The sequence below is a fragment of the Stegostoma tigrinum genome, chromosome 8, assembly GCF_030684315.1.
Source record: "Stegostoma tigrinum isolate sSteTig4 chromosome 8, sSteTig4.hap1, whole genome shotgun sequence".
NCBI classification, from domain to species: Eukaryota; Metazoa; Chordata; class Chondrichthyes; order Orectolobiformes; family Stegostomatidae; genus Stegostoma; species Stegostoma tigrinum.
This window is the reverse complement of record NC_081361.1, coordinates 49,105,050-49,124,338: the sequence shown is the minus strand read 5'-3', so window position 1 is coordinate 49,124,338 and position 19,289 is coordinate 49,105,050. Positions and strand designations below refer to the sequence as shown.

The 19,289-nt window shown below is 40.3% G+C and overlaps 1 protein-coding gene across 3 annotated transcripts in view; it reads right to left on the bottom strand.

Annotated features, from left to right (window-relative positions):
• The window catches only part of LOC125456511 (ubiquitin-conjugating enzyme E2 U-like), a 59,788-nt gene extending 40,864 nt beyond the window's left edge, over positions 1 to 18,924 (bottom strand). Inside the window, exons 1-5 of one of the 3 annotated variants that reach the window (XM_048539683.1) lie at positions 18,843 to 18,924; positions 16,095 to 16,243; positions 14,596 to 14,677; positions 13,110 to 13,202; positions 12,509 to 12,606 (exon numbers count right to left, since the gene is read on the bottom strand). In XM_048539683.1, coding sequence (XP_048395640.1) covers positions 12,509 to 12,606; positions 13,110 to 13,202; positions 14,596 to 14,677; positions 16,095 to 16,160 — 339 coding nt within the window. In that variant the 5' untranslated portion in view covers positions 16,161 to 16,243; positions 18,843 to 18,924. Of the gene's footprint in view, positions 1 to 12,508; positions 12,607 to 13,109; positions 13,203 to 14,595; positions 14,678 to 16,090; positions 16,244 to 18,842 lie in introns of all 3 variants that reach the window. The other 2 variants (XM_048539684.1, XM_048539685.1) reach the window with 2 other exon arrangements.
• Positions 18,925 to 19,289: the final 365 nt, after the last annotated feature.

Sequence of the window (19,289 nt, the reverse complement as noted above, 5' to 3'; positions counted from 1 at the left end):
ATCCGTTCCACTAGTTGAGCGGAACACCACATCTAGGAATGTAATTGTACCCTTTTTGTTCCCTAGATCTGGTCAAATTGATTCTGTGTTTGGACCCTCTGAATCATTCCCAGGGCAGAAATGGCTAGCACGAGGGGTCATAGTTTTAAGCTGGTTGGTGGAAAGTATAGAGGGGATGTCAGAGGCAGGTTCTTTACGCAGAGAGTTGTGAGAGCATGGAATGCGTTGCCAGCAGCAGTTGTGGAAGCAAGGTCATTGGGGTCATTTAAGAGACTGCTGGACATGTATATGGTCACAGAAATTTGAGGGTGCATACATGAGGATCAATGGTCGGCACAACATTGTGGGCTGAAGGGCCTGTTCTGTGCTGTACTGTTCTATGTTCTATCCTGTTTCTCCAGCACTGCAATTAATTCCTTAAGCAATTCTGCCGCTTCTCCTTTCCTTCCTTTTCTGAATACCTTATAATCTGTAGCCTATGCTGTAACTCTCCAACGTTACTCTCACATACGTTCACATACATAAAAAGTAACTCTGATTTAGACTTCCATACTTTCTCCTTTACACTGACTTCCTTGATACCTCTGCCAAGTGTCACAGGGTAGCTATCAGGAAGGTGGATGTTAAATTGCTGGCCTCAACAGCAGACTGAGGAAAACTGCAGCACCCAACTTTCAGCCTCTTTGATTTAATAAAGTTCTGGGAATTGTATCTTAGAGTGTCTCACTCACTGAGACATTAGCAGTAGCTCCTCTCATTGCTTAGAGCAAAATGTTAACATTCTCTATTGTGACTATGTAACATTATGTGCAATATGTATTTCAGATGGAGTTAGTTACACTTGGCTACCTTAGAAAAATGCATGTTTGAGCTGGCAGAGTAGTGTCAATGTCATTGGATGAGTAATCCAGAGACTGACTGTGGAAGGCATCATAACAGGGGTAAATTCTTTGCTCAACCAAAGCCCGTAAAGGGAAGCTCAGATGGTTATTCACCTCCCTAATTAATGAGCATTGAAAGTATTTATATTCTCTAATACTGCCAAACTGTGATCAACCCTGATCAGACAGAATCTGGGGCCTTTTGGTATCTAATATTCAACAGCACAGGAAGGAAGCTGTAGGGAAAACACTACTGTTCCACCCCTGAAGAATGGTCCCAACCCGAAACGTCAAGCTTTCCTGCTCGGCCCGTGTTGTTCATCCAGCTTCACACCGTATTATCTCACTGTTCCACCCCAGCTGTTTACTGCAATGTCCCACCTGACTGTCTCCTTTCCCTCTAACCTACATAAGTAGGAATCACAGGAAGGTGCTGGCATACTTAGCATCACTAACAGAAATGGATCGCTTTCACTCAGTGACAGTGACAATTTGCATTTATTATTTTCAAGTGAATACCAATATTCCTCACATTACCTATCAGAGGTTAATTTTTCTAGCAGAATTGCTGTATCCCAGACAAGTTGAGTAGTGACTGGCAAGTTGTAAATTTTTGCTGCTTTTAGTGTTTTGTGTTGAATTCTATATTTGACAGTGAGTTTCCAATTTGTATTCTCAGGCAGTGGAATTGGAATGACACAACTTTTCAAGATTTTTTCTGACTTCCTCTTGTGCATGAAAGCATGGCTACACAGCGACAGAATACAATTGTGTCATACAGTTTCTGTATCCAGTCAAAAGTTCTTTTCTTATGTACAATTGGGTTTACTCGATTGTCATGATTAATGGCCCCATAATAATGTCAAGTTCTTTTTCTGACAAACATTGAATAGCATCCTTTCATCCAGTACAGTTTGTTCATGGCCTACAGCTCTACAAAGAAAGCATTCCATGATTGTTTCTTCCGAGTTATATATTGTACTTTTAAATTTCATTTTACAGTCTTCATGCATCCAACTGCACAATGGTTTAGTATCAGTATATTTCTACTGTCTGATTTTCGTCTTGCTTTATAGGTACCAAGTTCACTATAGCATCAGAAGTTTTAGCTCAGATACAGACTTTTTGGAAATGTTATCTTGCCTATTCTATAGTAAAATGAACTTTTTCAGATGAGTGTTTCACTGTTTGTTTGAGTAAGTGGATGAGTTTTGATATCAGGTTTTTTTCAAGCAGTGTGGTTTCTTGAATTAGTTTTGAATGATTTTACTAGAATTGGAGATTTATCTGATGCCGCTTTGTCTTTTCTTCATTCCAAAGGCTGGCATATCTGTTTTGGATTTTGATTACAAGTTAGTTCTTCATGTTAATTATTTATCCTTATTCAATCTATTCTTCCCAGAACTCATCTACTTGCCCCTGGAGCCTTTAAAACTATGTCTGCTGTCCTAACTCTACGATTTTATTGAAATCGTATGAAGTGAATTTCAAATTCAGCATTCCTGACCCTATTTTTCTCCTATTTTTACAGGCCAAGATATAATGCAGCTAATATTTCTTATATTTTGGAATTTATATCTCCAAAATCTCTCCCTGTTCTTTTCATGTTATTATTTGTAGATCAGAGGTTGATTTCCATGGTGCAATCAAGAAGTAATTTTCTATTGGCATCATAAAATGAGCAGTGAACTATTTCTTCACTCAGCCTTGCATTCATATCACATTCAGTAATCAGGGAGTTACGGGATGAAATGTACTTCAATTATTTTATATAATTCTTCGTAACACTTCATACTTTTGCACCTATGACTTGGTTTGTTTGGGCCATGCCAGGTTAATGTGATGACAAATGGGTTCAGGAATGCTGCAACCGATATTCTACTGTCAATTGTATCTAATTGTTCAATATATTTCACAGCATGTGGGATGATAAGGAATCCCGTGGGCATCGGCAATTTCTTTTGTTGTTAAAATCCACGCGTCAAGAAGATATCATTTCTTCACTTTCAAGATCGATCCTTCTTACGATACAGGCGATACTCCTTGTTACAGACATCCTCAAATACGTCATCACTTCTACTAATTTCTGTTTTTGGAAACATGTGTATTTAAATCACTCATGCTAACTGTAGACCAACATCTTGAGCGTAAGACTGATTATTGGTTTCAGGGACACCCACATCCCATGAACAATTAAAAAGAAAATCATGCTGTGATCTCATCAGTTCTGATTAAAATATGGCAGCAAGCATTGAATGTTCTCTGCACTTAAGTATCCTTCTACAAGGCAGCGTCGCAATAAATTGGCGCTGCATCCTGTCTGGTGGTTTAGCATTCTTCCTCAATGGCCTGAGGCAATCAGGAATGAGTGTCTGGTTCAGTCTTGAGTTGGCAACCCACAGCAATTACAAAATGAAGATGGGAACTGTGCTCGGGAATTCTGAGGCGAGGAAACAGACTGATGTGGTACAGACAAGAACATTGCGGGCCAAGGCAAAAATAGCTGTTTAGCGAGCCAACACCGACCCTTCACCAGATGCACACTGACGATGTTACCTAGCAGGGTGCGAAACATTTACAATCAAGCACACCAGCCTCAGTGAGTAAGTCCACAACCTCATAGTGCACTCTTGACAACTCCATTGAATAAACGAACAAGTGTGATTGATCAGCTTTTTCAGCATTGCACACAGTGAAAAGCTCCTAGGAATGAGGTTTATTCTCTGACTGAAAGTGCAGTCAGTGGCAAAGGTAACAGGACATACAGGCACCATTTGGGTGCACTATGTCAGGGTCTGGCCAAAGATGGCCTGACATGTCAATCCGCGCACAATCTGACAAAGTGCTTTCCTCAGCATTGGCCTGTGAGAATCTTGTCCCTCTCCACAGAGCTCTCTGGTTGCACGACAATTAATTCTTAACTCCAAATTGAAACTTAACTCAAAAAATGGGTGGGTTGGAATTAGATCAGAGGTTAAAATTTGAAATATCTGAAACAGGAATCCAACCTACCCACAGACTGTTCGTAGTTGGGAAAACTGCAAAACCAGCAGTAAAGATATGCTGAGGTTAAAATTGTATCAGTGATAATGGGAACTGCAGATGCTGGAGAAACCAGCACCCTCACCCCTATCCCAGGCCCCAAGATGACTTTCCATATTAAGCAGAGGTTCACCTGCACATCTGCCAATGTCGTATACTGCATCCACTGTACCCAGTGTGGTTCCCTCTACATTGGGGAAACCAAGCGGCGGCTTGGGGACCGCTTTGCAGAACACCTCCGCTCAGTTTACAATAAACAACTGCACCTCCCAGTCGCAAACCATTTCCACTCTCCCTCCCATTCTTTAGATGACATGTCCATCATGGGCCTTCTGCAGTGCCACAATGATGCCACCCGAAGGTTGGAGGAACAGCAACTCATATTCCGCTTGGGAACCCTGCAGCCCAATGGTATCAATGTGGACTTCACCAGCTTCAAAATCTCCCCTTCCCCCACTGCATTCCAAAACCAGCCCAGTTCGTCCCCTCCACCCACTGCATCCCAAAACCAGTCCAACCTGTTTCTGCCTCCCTAACCTGTTCTTCCTCTCACCCATCCCTTCCTCCCACCCAAGCCGCACCTCCATCTCCTACCTACTAACCTCATCCCACCTCCTTGACCTGTCCGTCTTCCCTGGACTGACCTATCCCCTCCCTACCTATACTCTCCCCTCCACCTATCTTCTTTACTCTCCATCTTCGGTCCGCCGCCCCCCCCTCCCTATTTATTCCAGTTCCCTCTCCCCATCCCCCTCTCTGATGAAGGGTCTAGGCCCGAAACGTCAGCTTTTGTGCTCCTGAGATGCTGCTTGGCCTGCTGTGTTCATCCAGCCTCACATTTTATTATCTAGTAAAGATATGCTGTAGTTTTGTTCTAGAAACCTCAAAGCAGTCCTCACACAGAGCAGACATTCGAAGCTAAAATCTGAGCCAATGTATAAATGGTTCCCAATAGAGATCCAGAAGGTCTCACTGCCCTTCTGTGTTAGACAGCAGCCACAGACCTCTGATTAACCTCCCAGAGTCAAAAGCCCACGCACAGTCCTTAATTACATAGAGAACCTATCTCACTGTCAATTGAGGGTCACCCAAAATGTTCCAATTAGTGACTGTTCCCTTTGCCTGAAGGAGGTTCCAGGACCCAGGAACAGTTCAACCTCTGATTTCTTCATGATTCTTGGGAAAACACAGCCTATTGTGTTAATGATAAAGCCTGAAAACTAGCCACATTGGGCTTTGATTTCTAGGCTATGCCTACTGATCTCGAACATCCATCCAACTACTATAATTGATCTCAGTATCACACTGCCCACAATACTGACTCAGGATCACATTACATGTTTGGCATCAAGTCAAACATGCAATCAACGAAGCTCAGCAATTCTACAAACAATGGATCAGAGCTAAGCACTGCTGTCCTGCCAAATCTACTCATGAAGGGAGGTGGATGATGAACTGAACTCACTGAACTAAGAAGTTCCAAAAATATACCTGTCCTCGATGTTAGGGGAGGGCTATTATTCACTGCAAAAGACAAAGTCAATGCACTCGCATCCATCTTCAGTCAGAACTGTGAATGGATAATCCATCTTGGCCTCTTCCTGAGGTCATCAGCATCACAGATGGATGTCTTCATCTAATTTGATTCACTTCACGTAATATCAAGAGCCAGCTAGTGATACTGCAAATACCGTGAGCCCTGACAACATACTGGTAACGGTACTAAAGACTTATGCTCCACAACTTGCTGTGCTCATAGCCAAGCTATTCCAGTACGGCTACAACACTGGCATCTATCCAAAAGTGTGGAAAATTTCTCAGGTATGTACTGTACATGAAAAGTAGGTCAAATCCAACTCAACTAATTACCAGCCAACTAATCTATTCTCAACTGGCAGCAAAGTGATGGAAGGGGTTGTTGACAGTGCTATCATGCAGCACTTGTGCTCAGCATTAACTTGTTCCCCAATGCTCTATTTGGGTTCCATCAGGGCCACTCAGTTTCAGATATCATTACAGCTTTGTTGCAGACATGGGCTGAAAGAGCTGAAAATATGGACGTGAGAAGAGAATGACTGTCCTTGACATCAAAGCAGCTATGACTGAGTAGGACATCAAGGAGCCCTAGCGAGGCAGGAATCAATGGGAATCGGTGAGGGGAAGCTCTCCACTGGTTGGCATCATACCCAGCTCAGAGGAATATAGACAATAGGTGCTGGAGTAGGCCATTCGGCCCTTCGAGCCAGCACCACCATTCATTATGATCATGGCTGATCATCCACAATCAGTATCCTGTTCCTGCCTTAACCCCATAACCCTTGATTCCACTGTCTTTAAAAGCTCTATCCATCTCTTTCTTGAAAGTATCCAGAGAGTTGGCCTCCACTGCCTTCTGGGGCAGAGCATTCCATATGTCCACCACTCTCTGGGTGAAGAAGTTTTTCCTCAACTCTGTTCTAAATGGCCAACCCCTTATTTTTAAACTGTGTCCTTCCAGATGATTGTGCAGAGATATCTCTGCAGGAGTTCCTCAGGGTAGTGTCCTAGGCCCAACCATCTTCAGCTGCTTCACCAATGACATTCTCGCTGTCATGAGGCTATGAGAAGTTTACACAATCCTCAGTATCATTAGCCACACCTCAGAGAAAGAAGCAGGTTGCGTTCGTGTGCAGCAAGACAACACTCAGGCTTAGATTGATAAATGGCAAGTGACATTTGACAATGCTTTAATTGATGCTTCCTTTAAGAACTAACCAGGACATGCTCCAGAGTTAATAAAGAGCAGCAGATATTCTCTAGAGAAAACATTTGTATTAATTCCCCACTACAGGGAAAAGGTGGTAATGACAGAACATGTTGTACATCGTACACCCAAATATTCGGAAATTTAGAGTCAGAGGGAGAGGATTAGAGATCAAGGGGTGAATGCCAATATATGTGTTGACCATGAAGTACAGGAAAAGGGAATCTCATCTAGGAACTGTCGGCCCAAAAATAGTTTTCCAGGTGGTATAACAGCCAGAAAAGTCAGATAATTTGAGAAAGACCACGATAGAGAGAAGACCAGGGAAATTTGAAGGCAAACACAAAAATTGATAAAATATTCAAGGGGACGGGCAAGAGATGAGAGGCACGGATTAGCAAAAAGGACCACAAGCAAACATATTTCAGGTTTGAGTAATGATTCAGGAGATACATCCAGGAGAAGAAAATGATTACAAACTGTGGAAAGAAGCTTTGGCAGGCAGTCTGACAGAAGTAGTCTAGAGAGACCTCATTTGATCAAAAGGAGTTTGTAGCCACTAACAGATTAGAAGAGTAATGAGAATGGCTAAATGAAGAGAATTAAATAATTGGAAAGAAATTAGGATATGTTCAGAAGTTGCAGAAAGAGGTCAAAAAGCTTTATCATATAGATGGATCTATACAGAACAAATCGTATCAGATGGGACCTTTAACATTGGTCGCCAGAGATTTTGAGAAATACTTTGGCAATTAGAAAGATCACAGGAGACTCATCTATAATGGGGAAAGTGACTTTGAAAACGGTTGTGGTCATTTGTAGGTACAAATTCATAGGGGTGTAAGTCCAAAGATATATGAGCAGCTTTCCAGTAGGGTAACCTGCTTCAAAGAGAAGCATTTCCCCAGCATCCACAGGAAGCACCCATTATTGAACAGAAATACTGGAAGTTAAATAAATGTGTTTGTGAATTAAATCATGCTTCCCTAGTTGATTACAAAGCAGCAAAGGTAATTCTGTCAAGGTTAGGCTATGCACCAGCTCAAGTTAGATTCTGCAGTGTGTTATGATCCCAGCTCATGTTGCTATTGGACTGGTCATATCCCAGACTGAAATCTGGCTTGTTAGATCATTTTTTAAAAAAATTAATGTGGCGGTCTATCACCGAAAGCACACAATGCTTCAGATTTTGTTTTAACAATAATATAGAAGTTTATTATATAAAAAAAGGTGAAGATAACATTAAACAATCGAAAAAAGTCATTAAATATGAACGATTTTAAAATGAATGGCAAAATAAAATCCCATTTACTCCCAACACTATCACTTTACATTATTTAAATATAAGGGAGCAAGTTTCCTTTTTTATCACTTCTGTAGGTTTGATTAACTGTTTCATTTAATTCCCTGTTTTGAGTACTTGAGATTTTTGATTATTTACACAACCAAGTTTAAACAGTTTTAGCTTCAAATAACCCCTTCAGGGTCCTAGCCAAACACTTCTGGTCTGGAATTTTCAAACTAAAACCCTTACACTTATTTCCCAAACTAACTTCTTTCTCCAAGTGAAACTGTTTTTACCTCTAACCCTGTTGAGGTCTTCTGCTAACTGAATTAAAAGCTTTCTTACCTATGGCTTTTTCTTGAATCAATTTATGATTCTTCTAAACCAAAAGCAAGCTAATGCCTTTCAATGTTTGCTGTTTCTAATTGTAAAAACTTACAAAAGAACCAAATTCACATCCTGTTAGTCCAGTTTCTGGCACCGTTTAATATTGTAAATTTGATGATAGAGCAGGTTGAGTCAGATGCAATTTTACAGTAACAATCTGACTTGGATTATGTCAATCCCATTATAATTGGTCATTCCAAGTCTACACAAAAAGAAATGGCTGCATAAGAAGATGAAATGGAATAACTATGGAGTGTGGTGGATTAGGTAAATTGTTTAGGTCTGATTTGATGCAAGCTTTCATGTATTAGCATTTAGTCTAGTGATGAGAAATTTGAAGGTTGAGGTCATCTTGAAGGTGAACAAAACATTTAAAAAATGAAAGACAGTGAAGTACAGAATGAAATTCCCAGATTTGGGTGAACTCAAGAACTGCAATTGTTTAGTCCAAATGCTAACTTTGATGAAGGGTTCATAATATTCCACAGGGGAGAAAATGGGATTAGTTGGTTTTTGGCTGAGCAAGTTGAAAAAAAAAATGCAAGGATGGTTGCATACCTCTCTCAAAGCAGTAGATATGGCTCTCTATTTATGTAACACTTTGAAAAAAGAATAAAATGTAAAGGGGACTGAAAGGACAATACGCATTGAATACTAAACAGATAATGGACCTGTTTGGAATAGTGTATATCCTACAACGTGTAAATGAGAAAAGACTAAGAACTGATGTAGAAAGTCTAAACAAATGTAAGAGAGAAATGAAATATCTAAACTGAGATGAGTAAATACAAGTAATCAATCATTGTATTGTCTTGCAAGAAGGAATGCCTTGAATGAAAGGTTGTTGTGGTATACTTCTTCAGGAATCTCAATACAAACTTTGAGAAGGGGAAATTTATTTCTAAATCTGTAGCTTTTCCTGTAAATACGTCTGTGTTAAAGTTTTAAGAATGAACCAGCATCTGCTCCAGAGTTACAGAGCAGCTGATGATGCTTATTGGAACATATATTGAAGGGACATATTTCCTCTTTCCTCTATTTTGATTTAGCCCCCTCTTTCTCTCTGTAACCTTTGATGGTTTGCATTGCCCTTCACAGGCTTCGCACATAAATTATTCAATTGGAAACATTCATGATTTATTGGTCATGGTTAAAAGATGGAAATAATTACTATGGGTGATTTAGTGATGGGGAAAAAGAAAACACATTCAGTTGTATAAGAACACTTCCGGATATAAGAAAAAAGGACTGTTTTTCAAAGAGCTCTTGTGGTACAGTATTAGTGTGCCTCTGAGTTAGGAGGCCTAGGTTCAAGTCCTACCTGTCCAGAAGTATGTCATAACATCTGAATAGGCTGATTAACAATATCTAAAATCAACAAAGAAAGCTGGTTTTATTGGTCAATGGATATGATTTTTGCTTTGATTCAAATCAGATCTGCTCTGGAAGTGTGTAATAACTTCCTGGAACAGGTTGATTAGAAAACATGAAGAAAGGTTGTACTTTGACCAGAGGTAAGGAACAGACTGGTGTCGGCATTGAATTATGAACTGCAAATAAACAGTTGAGGAAGACAAACCGAATCCTGCTTCTTGCTTTGTTGATTGGATGACTAGCAATATAACTTATCATACCACAGAAGTACCAGGCAATAAACATTTCAAACAACCCCTTGGCAGGGGTTTACTATAGACCAGAAACTGAACTGGACGAGCCATATAAACCTTGTGGCTATAGGAGCAGATGAAAAGCTCAGCAAAGTACAACAAATAACTTTGTTTCCCCAATACCTCTCTACAAGATGCAAGTAGGGAATGTGATGGAAAACTCTCCAGTTAGCTGGATGGGTGCAGTTCCAACAACATTTAGGAAGCTCGAAACCATCCAGGGCAAAGCAGCCCACGTGACTGGCTTCTTATCACCCATTTACAACATTAAGTCCCTCCCTGGCACACATAGCCCCAATGTAAACCATCTGATTAATGCATTACATTAATTTATCAAGGTCCCTTCAATAGCACCATCCAAACCCATGACCTCTACTATCTAGAGGAACAAGAGCCAGCTGATCTGAGATCACCACCAAATTCCCCTTGAAGTCAACATGAGCATGACATAGACCTGTATTATTTTTTATTTTTCAGTGTCAATGGATCAAAACCCTGGATATCACTCCTTCACAGGAGTGAGGGTGTACTATATCCCAAAGGCTGCAGCAGTTCTAGAGGGCAGCTCACCATCAACTTCAAATCAGCAGAATTGGGATGGGCAATAAAGCAATTAACATGGGCCAGTCAGTGATGCCTACATGCTATTGATGAATGAAATAAAAGATGTGAAAGAGAGTCATAGCCCCTGCTTTTGATCATTATCCAATAACTCCCTATTTGAATTTCAAAGCTGGGGAGGTTTCAACACCCACCCCTGTTCAATGCTATAATTATGCTTGTGCAGCCATTGAATGAGGTAAGGATTTGATTCAGTGATGATGTCTCTACCATCAAATAGCCTCTCACTGTGAAGGTTCACACAATGAATATTCATAGAATCATACAGAGCAGAAACAGATCCTTCTGTCCTACCAGTCCACACCAGCCTTGTTCTCAAACTAAACTAGTCCCACCCCACTTAACCACTCAAAAAATAAAATAATGTTGTTCATCTTCTCCTCTCACCATAAAAAAAATGCCCTAGTTTTAAATACCTATGACTTTGTAAACCACAATATAGTCACCCCTCAACCTACTACACTCCAGTGAAAAAAGTCCCAGCCTATTGTTATAAAAACCCTCCAAACCACAACCCTCTCCAGTTTAATAATATCCTTCCTAAAATAGAGGAGCCAGAACTGCACAGAGTACTGCAGAAGAGGTGTCAAAGTCCTGTATGACCTCAACATGACATCTCAACTCCTAAACTCAAAAGGTCTGAGCAATGAAGGCAAACATGATAATCATCTTAACTACCCTGTCTGTCTATCTTTGATGCAAATTCCAAAGAATTAATGTTCCTAAACCCCAAGGTCTATTCTACAACACTATCCATGGTTCTACCATTCATTATGTCCTGCCCAACTTTGTTTCACCAAAATGCCACACCTCACATTTATCCAAATTAACTCCATCTGCCACTCCTCTGCCCATTGATCCATTGGATCAAGATCTCTTTATAATCTTGAGACAGTTTTTTTTAAAAAACTGTCTACTATACCACCTATTTTGGTATCATCTACCAACTTATTATGCCTCCTATATTCTCATCTACATCATTTATATAAGTGACAAACAAATGTAGACCCAGTAACAATCTCTGTGGAACACTGCTAGTCACAAGCCTCCAGTCTTAAAAATAACTGTCCACTACCACCTGTCTCCTGCCATTAAGCCAATTTTATATCCAATTGGCAAGCTCACTTTGAATCACATGTGAACTAACTTCACTAGTGTGCCATGCAGAACTTTATCAAAAGGTTTTACTAAAGTCCAAGTAAACAATAAATCTATCACTTTTCCTTCAATTTTTTTTGGTTACTTCCTCTTAAAAAAAACCTCAATCAAATTTGCAAGACACAATTTCCCCTCACACAAAACTATGCTGACTATCCCTAATCATCCCTTGCCTCTTCAGTTTCATGTAAAACCTAACTTTCAGAGTCATCTCCAAACAACTTACCACCACCACTGAAATCAGACACACAGGTCTATAGTTCTTAGTTTCTCCTTACAGCCTTTCTTAAATAAAACCAGAACATCAGCCACCCACCACTCAACATGGAGACAAATCACAGCAAAGACCATCATCCAGCACAATATCAATGCATTCTGTTAGACAAGAAAAAAGTATTTAACCTCCAATAATCTATGCAGGTCAAAGTGGTAAACATCTGCTAGCTATTTAACTATGAGAGCATCACAGGTTCATCCAATCATGTCCCTCATCAGACACCACATACAGACCCTTTAGATGTTAGGTTTTGAATCCCAACAAATTTTCCCTCCTTAACACAAGGAGCTGAGATGAACTGTCTGACTTTAGCCAGGTTTCAACCAGCATTGAGGAGGAATGAAAAGAGAGACCTCTCTGGTTTATACGGCTCAATTCCATGCTAAGTGTTAACCAACTGAGTTGTCAGGCAGCAAACAAACCACTTCTATAAAAATGTCCTCACACCTGAATGGTAAGCAGGATAGTCGTCAAGGAAAAGTCTTCTTTCCATTTCCTGGGATTATCAAGAAAGTCTATACATGGCTTGCCTGTGACTGTGTCCACTGTAAGCAAAGGAGAAGCAGAAAAATAAGTAGATTGAATTGTCAAGCAACTGATGACATTTTTATTTAAATAAGGAGGACATGAAAAAAGTAGTAATAAAGAACAGTCCACATGGCAATTATATCCATAATGTTCCACATACTCCTAAACAAGTTATTCACTCATGACCTCTATGCACCAATTAATCTCCAAGAATGTTCTGAACATATACTGCACAATCACAAATGGAGACAAAAACTCCAGAACAGGCCTTTACTCTTGCATCTCCATGAAATTTTACTGTTCTCCATGGATAATGCTCTCCATTCCTCACAGCAACACAGTCTCCATTGTGCCTCCTGGAATACTGAATCATTTCAACTACGTCTATAGCTTCCAATCCTAATAACAAAACAGATTATCTACCCAATTTTATTTTTTTCACACAGTTAATGAACATAACCTCAATACGACACTGTTGTTCCCAGGTAAATGCATTAAGAGAAAGTTTGCAGTTACTCACCATTGGGATGAAAAGGAATTGTATTGAAAGTAACAGCTGGAGGGATTGAGCTGTAATCTTCTGTATACTTCAAGGAAACCTGAAGGACAGCACCTTAATAAGGTAAAAAACGCAGGTTTTAATCAATATAGAAATCCTGGCATACAGGAGCTCAAGAGCAGAGGTTTGAAGAACAAGATTGTAAGGCCATGTCTTTGTGGTCAGATATCACCTGAACACAATCTTTTCTGTTCCTGTTGGCCCAGAGGATTAACATAAAGGAACCCAGTGCCAGATTTACCATCATGTCCTTTAGGAAAACCTGCCGTTTGCTAAAAGTGTTCAACTTTCTACAGATAAAGTGGTGTAAAGGGCACCTATAACAGAACTCCCTAAATAGGCTATTTACTAGGGGAGACATCACAGCCGTACACAGTGTCCTCACTTTCCATCAGGGGTCACAGAAATCAAGAACAATGCAACTATTGCAGCTAAGATTAATAAACAGTGCACATTTGGTATCCCAAACTAACCAGTCCCTTGGGGAGTCCCTGGCGAATATTTAAAGTCAATTAAACTTACAAAAGGAAAATTAATAGGCATTGAGATCATTTTTAATTCAGCACATACAGTAAAAAAAATTCTTCCAATTAAGGATGGCTCACTGGTTAGCACTGCTGCCTCACAGCACCAGGGACCCAGGTTCGATTCCACCCTCAGGCGACTGTCTGTGCGGAGTTTGCACATTCTCCCCGTGTCCATGTGGACAAAGGGTCTGTTTCCACACTGTAGGGACTGTATGATGATTCAGTAATTCTTAATTTCTAATGCACACAGAAAACATTTCAATAATCTTTCCATTAGGATTACAAAACCCAGAATGCAAATCATTGCTCCAACCAGACACACAAAAAAATGAACTGCAGTTGCTGGAAATCTCAAAAAAAAAACACAAATTGCGAGAAAATCTCAGCAAGGTCTGGCAGCATCCATGGAGAGAAATCAGAGTTAACGTTTCAAGCCCAGTTAGTTTTCTTGCAACTGAAGCTCTGAAGAAAGGTATCAGAAAAACAAGGAATTAAAAAAACCCACAAAATTAATCCTTTGTGCAGAATACAATAAAAACCGAAAATTCATTGTCAACCTCCCTTCTTTCAGGAAAGAATTTACTTTATAATTTCAAGCCCATGTGTCACTCATTAAACTCTGGAAAGATGCTTTTTGAATTTACCATCTCATTTATCAATTATAAAACAAGAAAGAAAACAGAGGATGTGAAAAAGCTCAGATTTATTAGAATTGAAAACTCTGCACAGACAGGAAGAAATAGCAAGAAATTATGAACCAGCCAAAGATCTGAAACAGACGTCCAGGCTTTTATAGTAGACTTTTGATTTAAATTAATAATTGACAACATCTGATGTTAAAAGAATCACAATTATTGCTCTCTACTATACATGATTTTTCAGAAATTTTTTTTAAAAAATTTCTTTTAGATCACACTTACCTTCCCAGAGGGAATCTTTCAATCCCTGAACTGTGGCCACCCACTCTAACAGATCGTCCCTAACTGGGGACACATTAATGCCCTGCAGTTGTATAAAAGTATATTGTACTATTAAAGTGACTGTGTAACTTTAAAGATACATATTCATTAGAAGCCCTCCTCCCATCTCTAGATTCCATGTAACATTCAGCAACCTAGTTCAGCAGTGAGCAAGGATATCCAGGCTTCCACAGTAAAATAATCTACCAATTCTGTGGCATGGTGGCTCAGTGGTTAGCACTAGTGCCTAACAGTGCCAGCAACCCAGGTTCAATTCCAGCCTGGGATCACTGTCTGTCTAGAGTTTGCATGTTTTCCCTGTGTTTGCGTGGGTTTCTGCTGGGTGCTCTGGGTTTCCTCCCACAGTCCAAAGATGAGCATGTTAGGTAGATTGGCCATGCTAAATTGCCCTGTGGTGTCCAAAGATGTGCGGGCTAGGCAGATTAGCCTGAGGGGATAGGATGGAGACTGGGTTTGGAGGTTTAGTGCAGATTCAATGGCCTCTTTTTCTACTGTAGGGAGTCTATGACTCTACCATCCTGGCTCACTTGAATAGATGCTGTTACCCACACCACTGTACCAGAACATGAATCGTTCTCTTCAGGAAAACAAAGTTAAACAGGCAGAAAAGAAGTGCACTTGTACACCTTGGAAATCCTATTTATCAGTTAAATATAAATTCCTGCTTATCAGATAAATTATTCATTACCACACCTACGTTTTAAACATTTTGTCTCCAGTCCCTAATTGTAAAACATGGAAAAATGAACTGGCAGTCTGCATGGCAACAAATATTAGATTGCTTAAATTTCACATACAGAATGTTCACTGGCTTAAATTTCACTGAGATGGTCAAACAATTATCATCATTTTGTACAGACTGGCTCAACATTTTTATACTTACTTAAATACAAACAATTTAAAAATACCAACCACCACAAAACCAAACAATTCACTTAACTCATTCATCATATAACCATAAAACACTCTGTGGCGAAGCCAGTCTCAGGGGATACAAAGTGTATGAGGTCTAATAATAGGGTGGCAGAGGGAAGGGAAGATTTAAGAAATCAAGTAGGAGGAAGAAAAAGAACAAGGCAAGCAGGAATACAAAGGCAACAGTGAAATAACATGACATAATATTAGTGAAACTGAAAGGGAGAGTGGGTAACAAAAATAATTTGAGACTGGAAATTAAACAGAAACAGTTATTGGGCAAGAAAAAGAAAGCAGGTATGTCTGTGATCAATGCTTCAAAAGTTCAAGTTGACCAAATATGGAAATCCAAAGCAGGAAAATGACTGATGAGATCAATCAGAAAGGGGTCAAATCACTTTGCTCTGACCCCAGATTTGCTGTCAAATTGAGGGAGAAACTGAGGAAAGGCAGTCTGTGTGAAAGTGCAGTATTTCCGGTCATACAAGGTCGACTAATATTGCAAAATATTCAGACTTACTTACAAAGAGTCTAGTTTCTTGAAGTTTAGCATGTTCTCTTTCCAGTAATAAGTATGCCTTGGATTGCATGGCCTTGCAGCAAAATGACTCACCAAATGAATAATCTCCTTAATCATGTCAGTATAAAATATGGCACTGAATATTTCCTCCACCTTTGTGGTGTCAAACAAACCAGAAAGTGCAATTTAATATTATACAATATTTATATTAAATGAACAAAATACAATTAATACGTTAATGAAACAGTATCAGTCAGTCAGTTATTATGGGAAATAACAAAAAGAAAAGTGATTCGATATAAAATGGCAAGATGGCCATTTGAACTTTTGTGGAAACTTGGTTATCCAATAGTAAGAAGTTATTCTGCTTAATATTTTCCACTAAGTGCTCATCGTGTTTTGATTGACATGAGTTATGTCATCAAAATTAATATGAAATTATACTGTATGATGTTAACATTAGATTATTTTCATTTCCTACTTTGAATGATATTCTGGGATAAGATTATTTTTAATCATTGTATATTTGTCCCCTTTCTTTTCTCACCTTCAGGCTAGAGGCTCGGAGTTCTGCAGCAAGTAACTGACCTCCCAACCCGCCAAAGTTTGTCCACCATCTATAAGGCTCAAGTCAAGAGTGTGGTGGACTGTTGTCTGGATGTGTACAGCTCCAAAAACACTAAAGAAGTTTCATGCCACTGAGAATAAAGCAACCCAATTGATTGGCACCCTATCCACCACTTTCAACATTTCACCATCTATGAAATGCAGTGCAATAAACCACTAAGACTCTTCTAACAGCACTTCCCAAACCTGTGACCTATAGTACTCGAAAGGCAGTGGCTGCAGATCCATGGGAACAACCCAACTATAAGTTCTCCTCTAAGTCACACACCATCTTGACTTGGAATTATATCATCATTCCTATCCTGTCACTGGATCAAAAATCCTTCCTAACTGAACTATGGATGTCACTACGTCCTGAGGGTTGTAATGGTTTTAATGGTTCAAAAAGGCAGCTCACAATCACCTTCTCAAGAGCAATTAGGGATGGGCAATAAATGATGGCTCAGCTGGCAAAGCCCACATCTCACAAATGAAGTAAAAACCAAACCTTGAGAATTTTGTTGGTCACCACTTCCCATTTTTGAGGCCTCTATCAATTACATTTAAAAAGCAGCTTCAAGATTATGTTCCAAGGTTTTACACCACACAATATGACACAAGTAATTCACTTACATTTCAACAGCAAGTTTCTATTACAACTGAAATCTAAGGTGAGGGATGGTACAAGGGGTATTGAGCTGACAGGAGATGTTAAAAAGGAGAAATGTAGAGGCGTTGAGCTAAAGCAGTTGTAGGGTCATGAAGATAAATGTTGGGTTAATAGACTGAGGGCAGGTATAGAAGGCACTGTCAATAGTATAGGAGCATGAAAGGAGGGAGATGTTGCAGCCACTGATATTGGATGAAAGGGAACATTCAGTTGAAGTTAGACAAAAAGGGTAACAATGGTTAAGTACAGGGATATTGAGATGAGTGTAGTGTTTGATTGCCTGAGTCTTGCAGCGGGGAGTTTTTAAGCTAAAGGAAGTCATCAGAAGCACACATTGGGCTTCTATTGGCAGGAACAGAGATTTGAGACTGTGTATGGGGGGTATTAAAACTGTTCATGGGGATTTGGAGGTGGTGCAGGCATATTGAGGGTGGGTTTAATTAGCAGATATTAAAGGGGGTGATTGAAGCATGGGTGTGGGGGATTGATAGAGTAAAAGGTAGTATAAAATTTAGAGAACATTGCAGGGAGTACTGAGGTATTGAGGGCTGTTTTAGGGGTGAGGAGGTGTACTAGATACCAGAGGTACTGACAGGTATTTAGAGGGAAATGAGCAAAATTAGTGTAAAAGGAGAATTTCAGAGATAGTGTGGGGGAATCACAGTGTAGTGAGGGGATAACAAGATACAGCAAGGGTGTTAAGGGATAGTTGGAGGCAATCATAGGACCTAGGAGTAATGGAGTGTTTGGGCAGGATGTGGGGTTAGTGAATGATGAAGGGATGACGTGGGGACTACAGGATGATAAAGCATTGGGGGTGACAAGAGTGTTCAGGGTGACAAAAGATTTGGGGTGAATGAGAGGGATTAGTGCATGATGAGAGGGTTTCGAATGATAACAGGATTAGAATGATGGGGAAGATTAAAGGGCTGATGGGGGTTAAGAAGGTGATTGGGGTTAAGGAGGTGTTGGGGGTGATAGGGCAGATAAGGGGGTGATGGGGCAGATAAGGGGGTGATGGGGGTGATAGGGTGACAGGGCGAATACGGGGGGAGTGGTGATAGGATGGATATGGCGACGATGGGGGTTAAGGGGGTGATGGGGAGGTGATAGGGTGGATAAGGGGGTTATGGGAGAGTTAAGGGTGTGATGGGGGTTAAAGGACGATGAGGGGTAAGTGAGCCATGGGGAGGGAGATGTGGTTTGGGGATACTAACTGCAGTTAGAGGGTATTATTGCAGGATGATGAAGGACCAATCGGACCTGAGCTGCTGCCTTCCCCAGTTTCTGATTTCCGGGTGAATTGTCTCCTTTCCTGGTTCCAAGTCCAGTCTGTTCACTGCCTTCTGGATCTTCACAGGGATCCGCCAACACTTAATACAACTTTACTAAAGATAATATTCAAAGAAATCCACTTCCTTCAGAGAGTGAATGACAAAAATGAACGAAGCTTTAAAGTTTCACGACAATAAATACCTTGGGAAACTGACAGGGATCCCCACTCCATTTCCAGCAGCTCGCCTGCCACCTAAAGTGTTGCTAGTTGCCTGGTAACGAGGGCTGGGGCGATGCTCCCCGCGCCCCCTGCTGGTCCCACACTGTCATTGCAACAGAATGCCAAACAGGGCAAAGTCCCTCAATTCCATCTTCCTGTCCGCAACTCATTCTAACCTTGCTCTGAATTCCTCTCAAAAAATTAATATAAAATTTAAAAAAAACTCCCCACCAATCCCATCTTCACATCATCTATCATAACCCGAGAATTCAGATAGCAAACGCAGTATTGTCGAAATAAAAATAGAAATTGCCACAGAACTCTGCAGGTGTTGAACTTCTGTGGATCAGGAGAAAATAAGAGTTAACGTTTCAAGTCCAGTGAGGAAGGAGGGTCACTGGCTTCGAAATGCTAACTCTGCTTCTCTC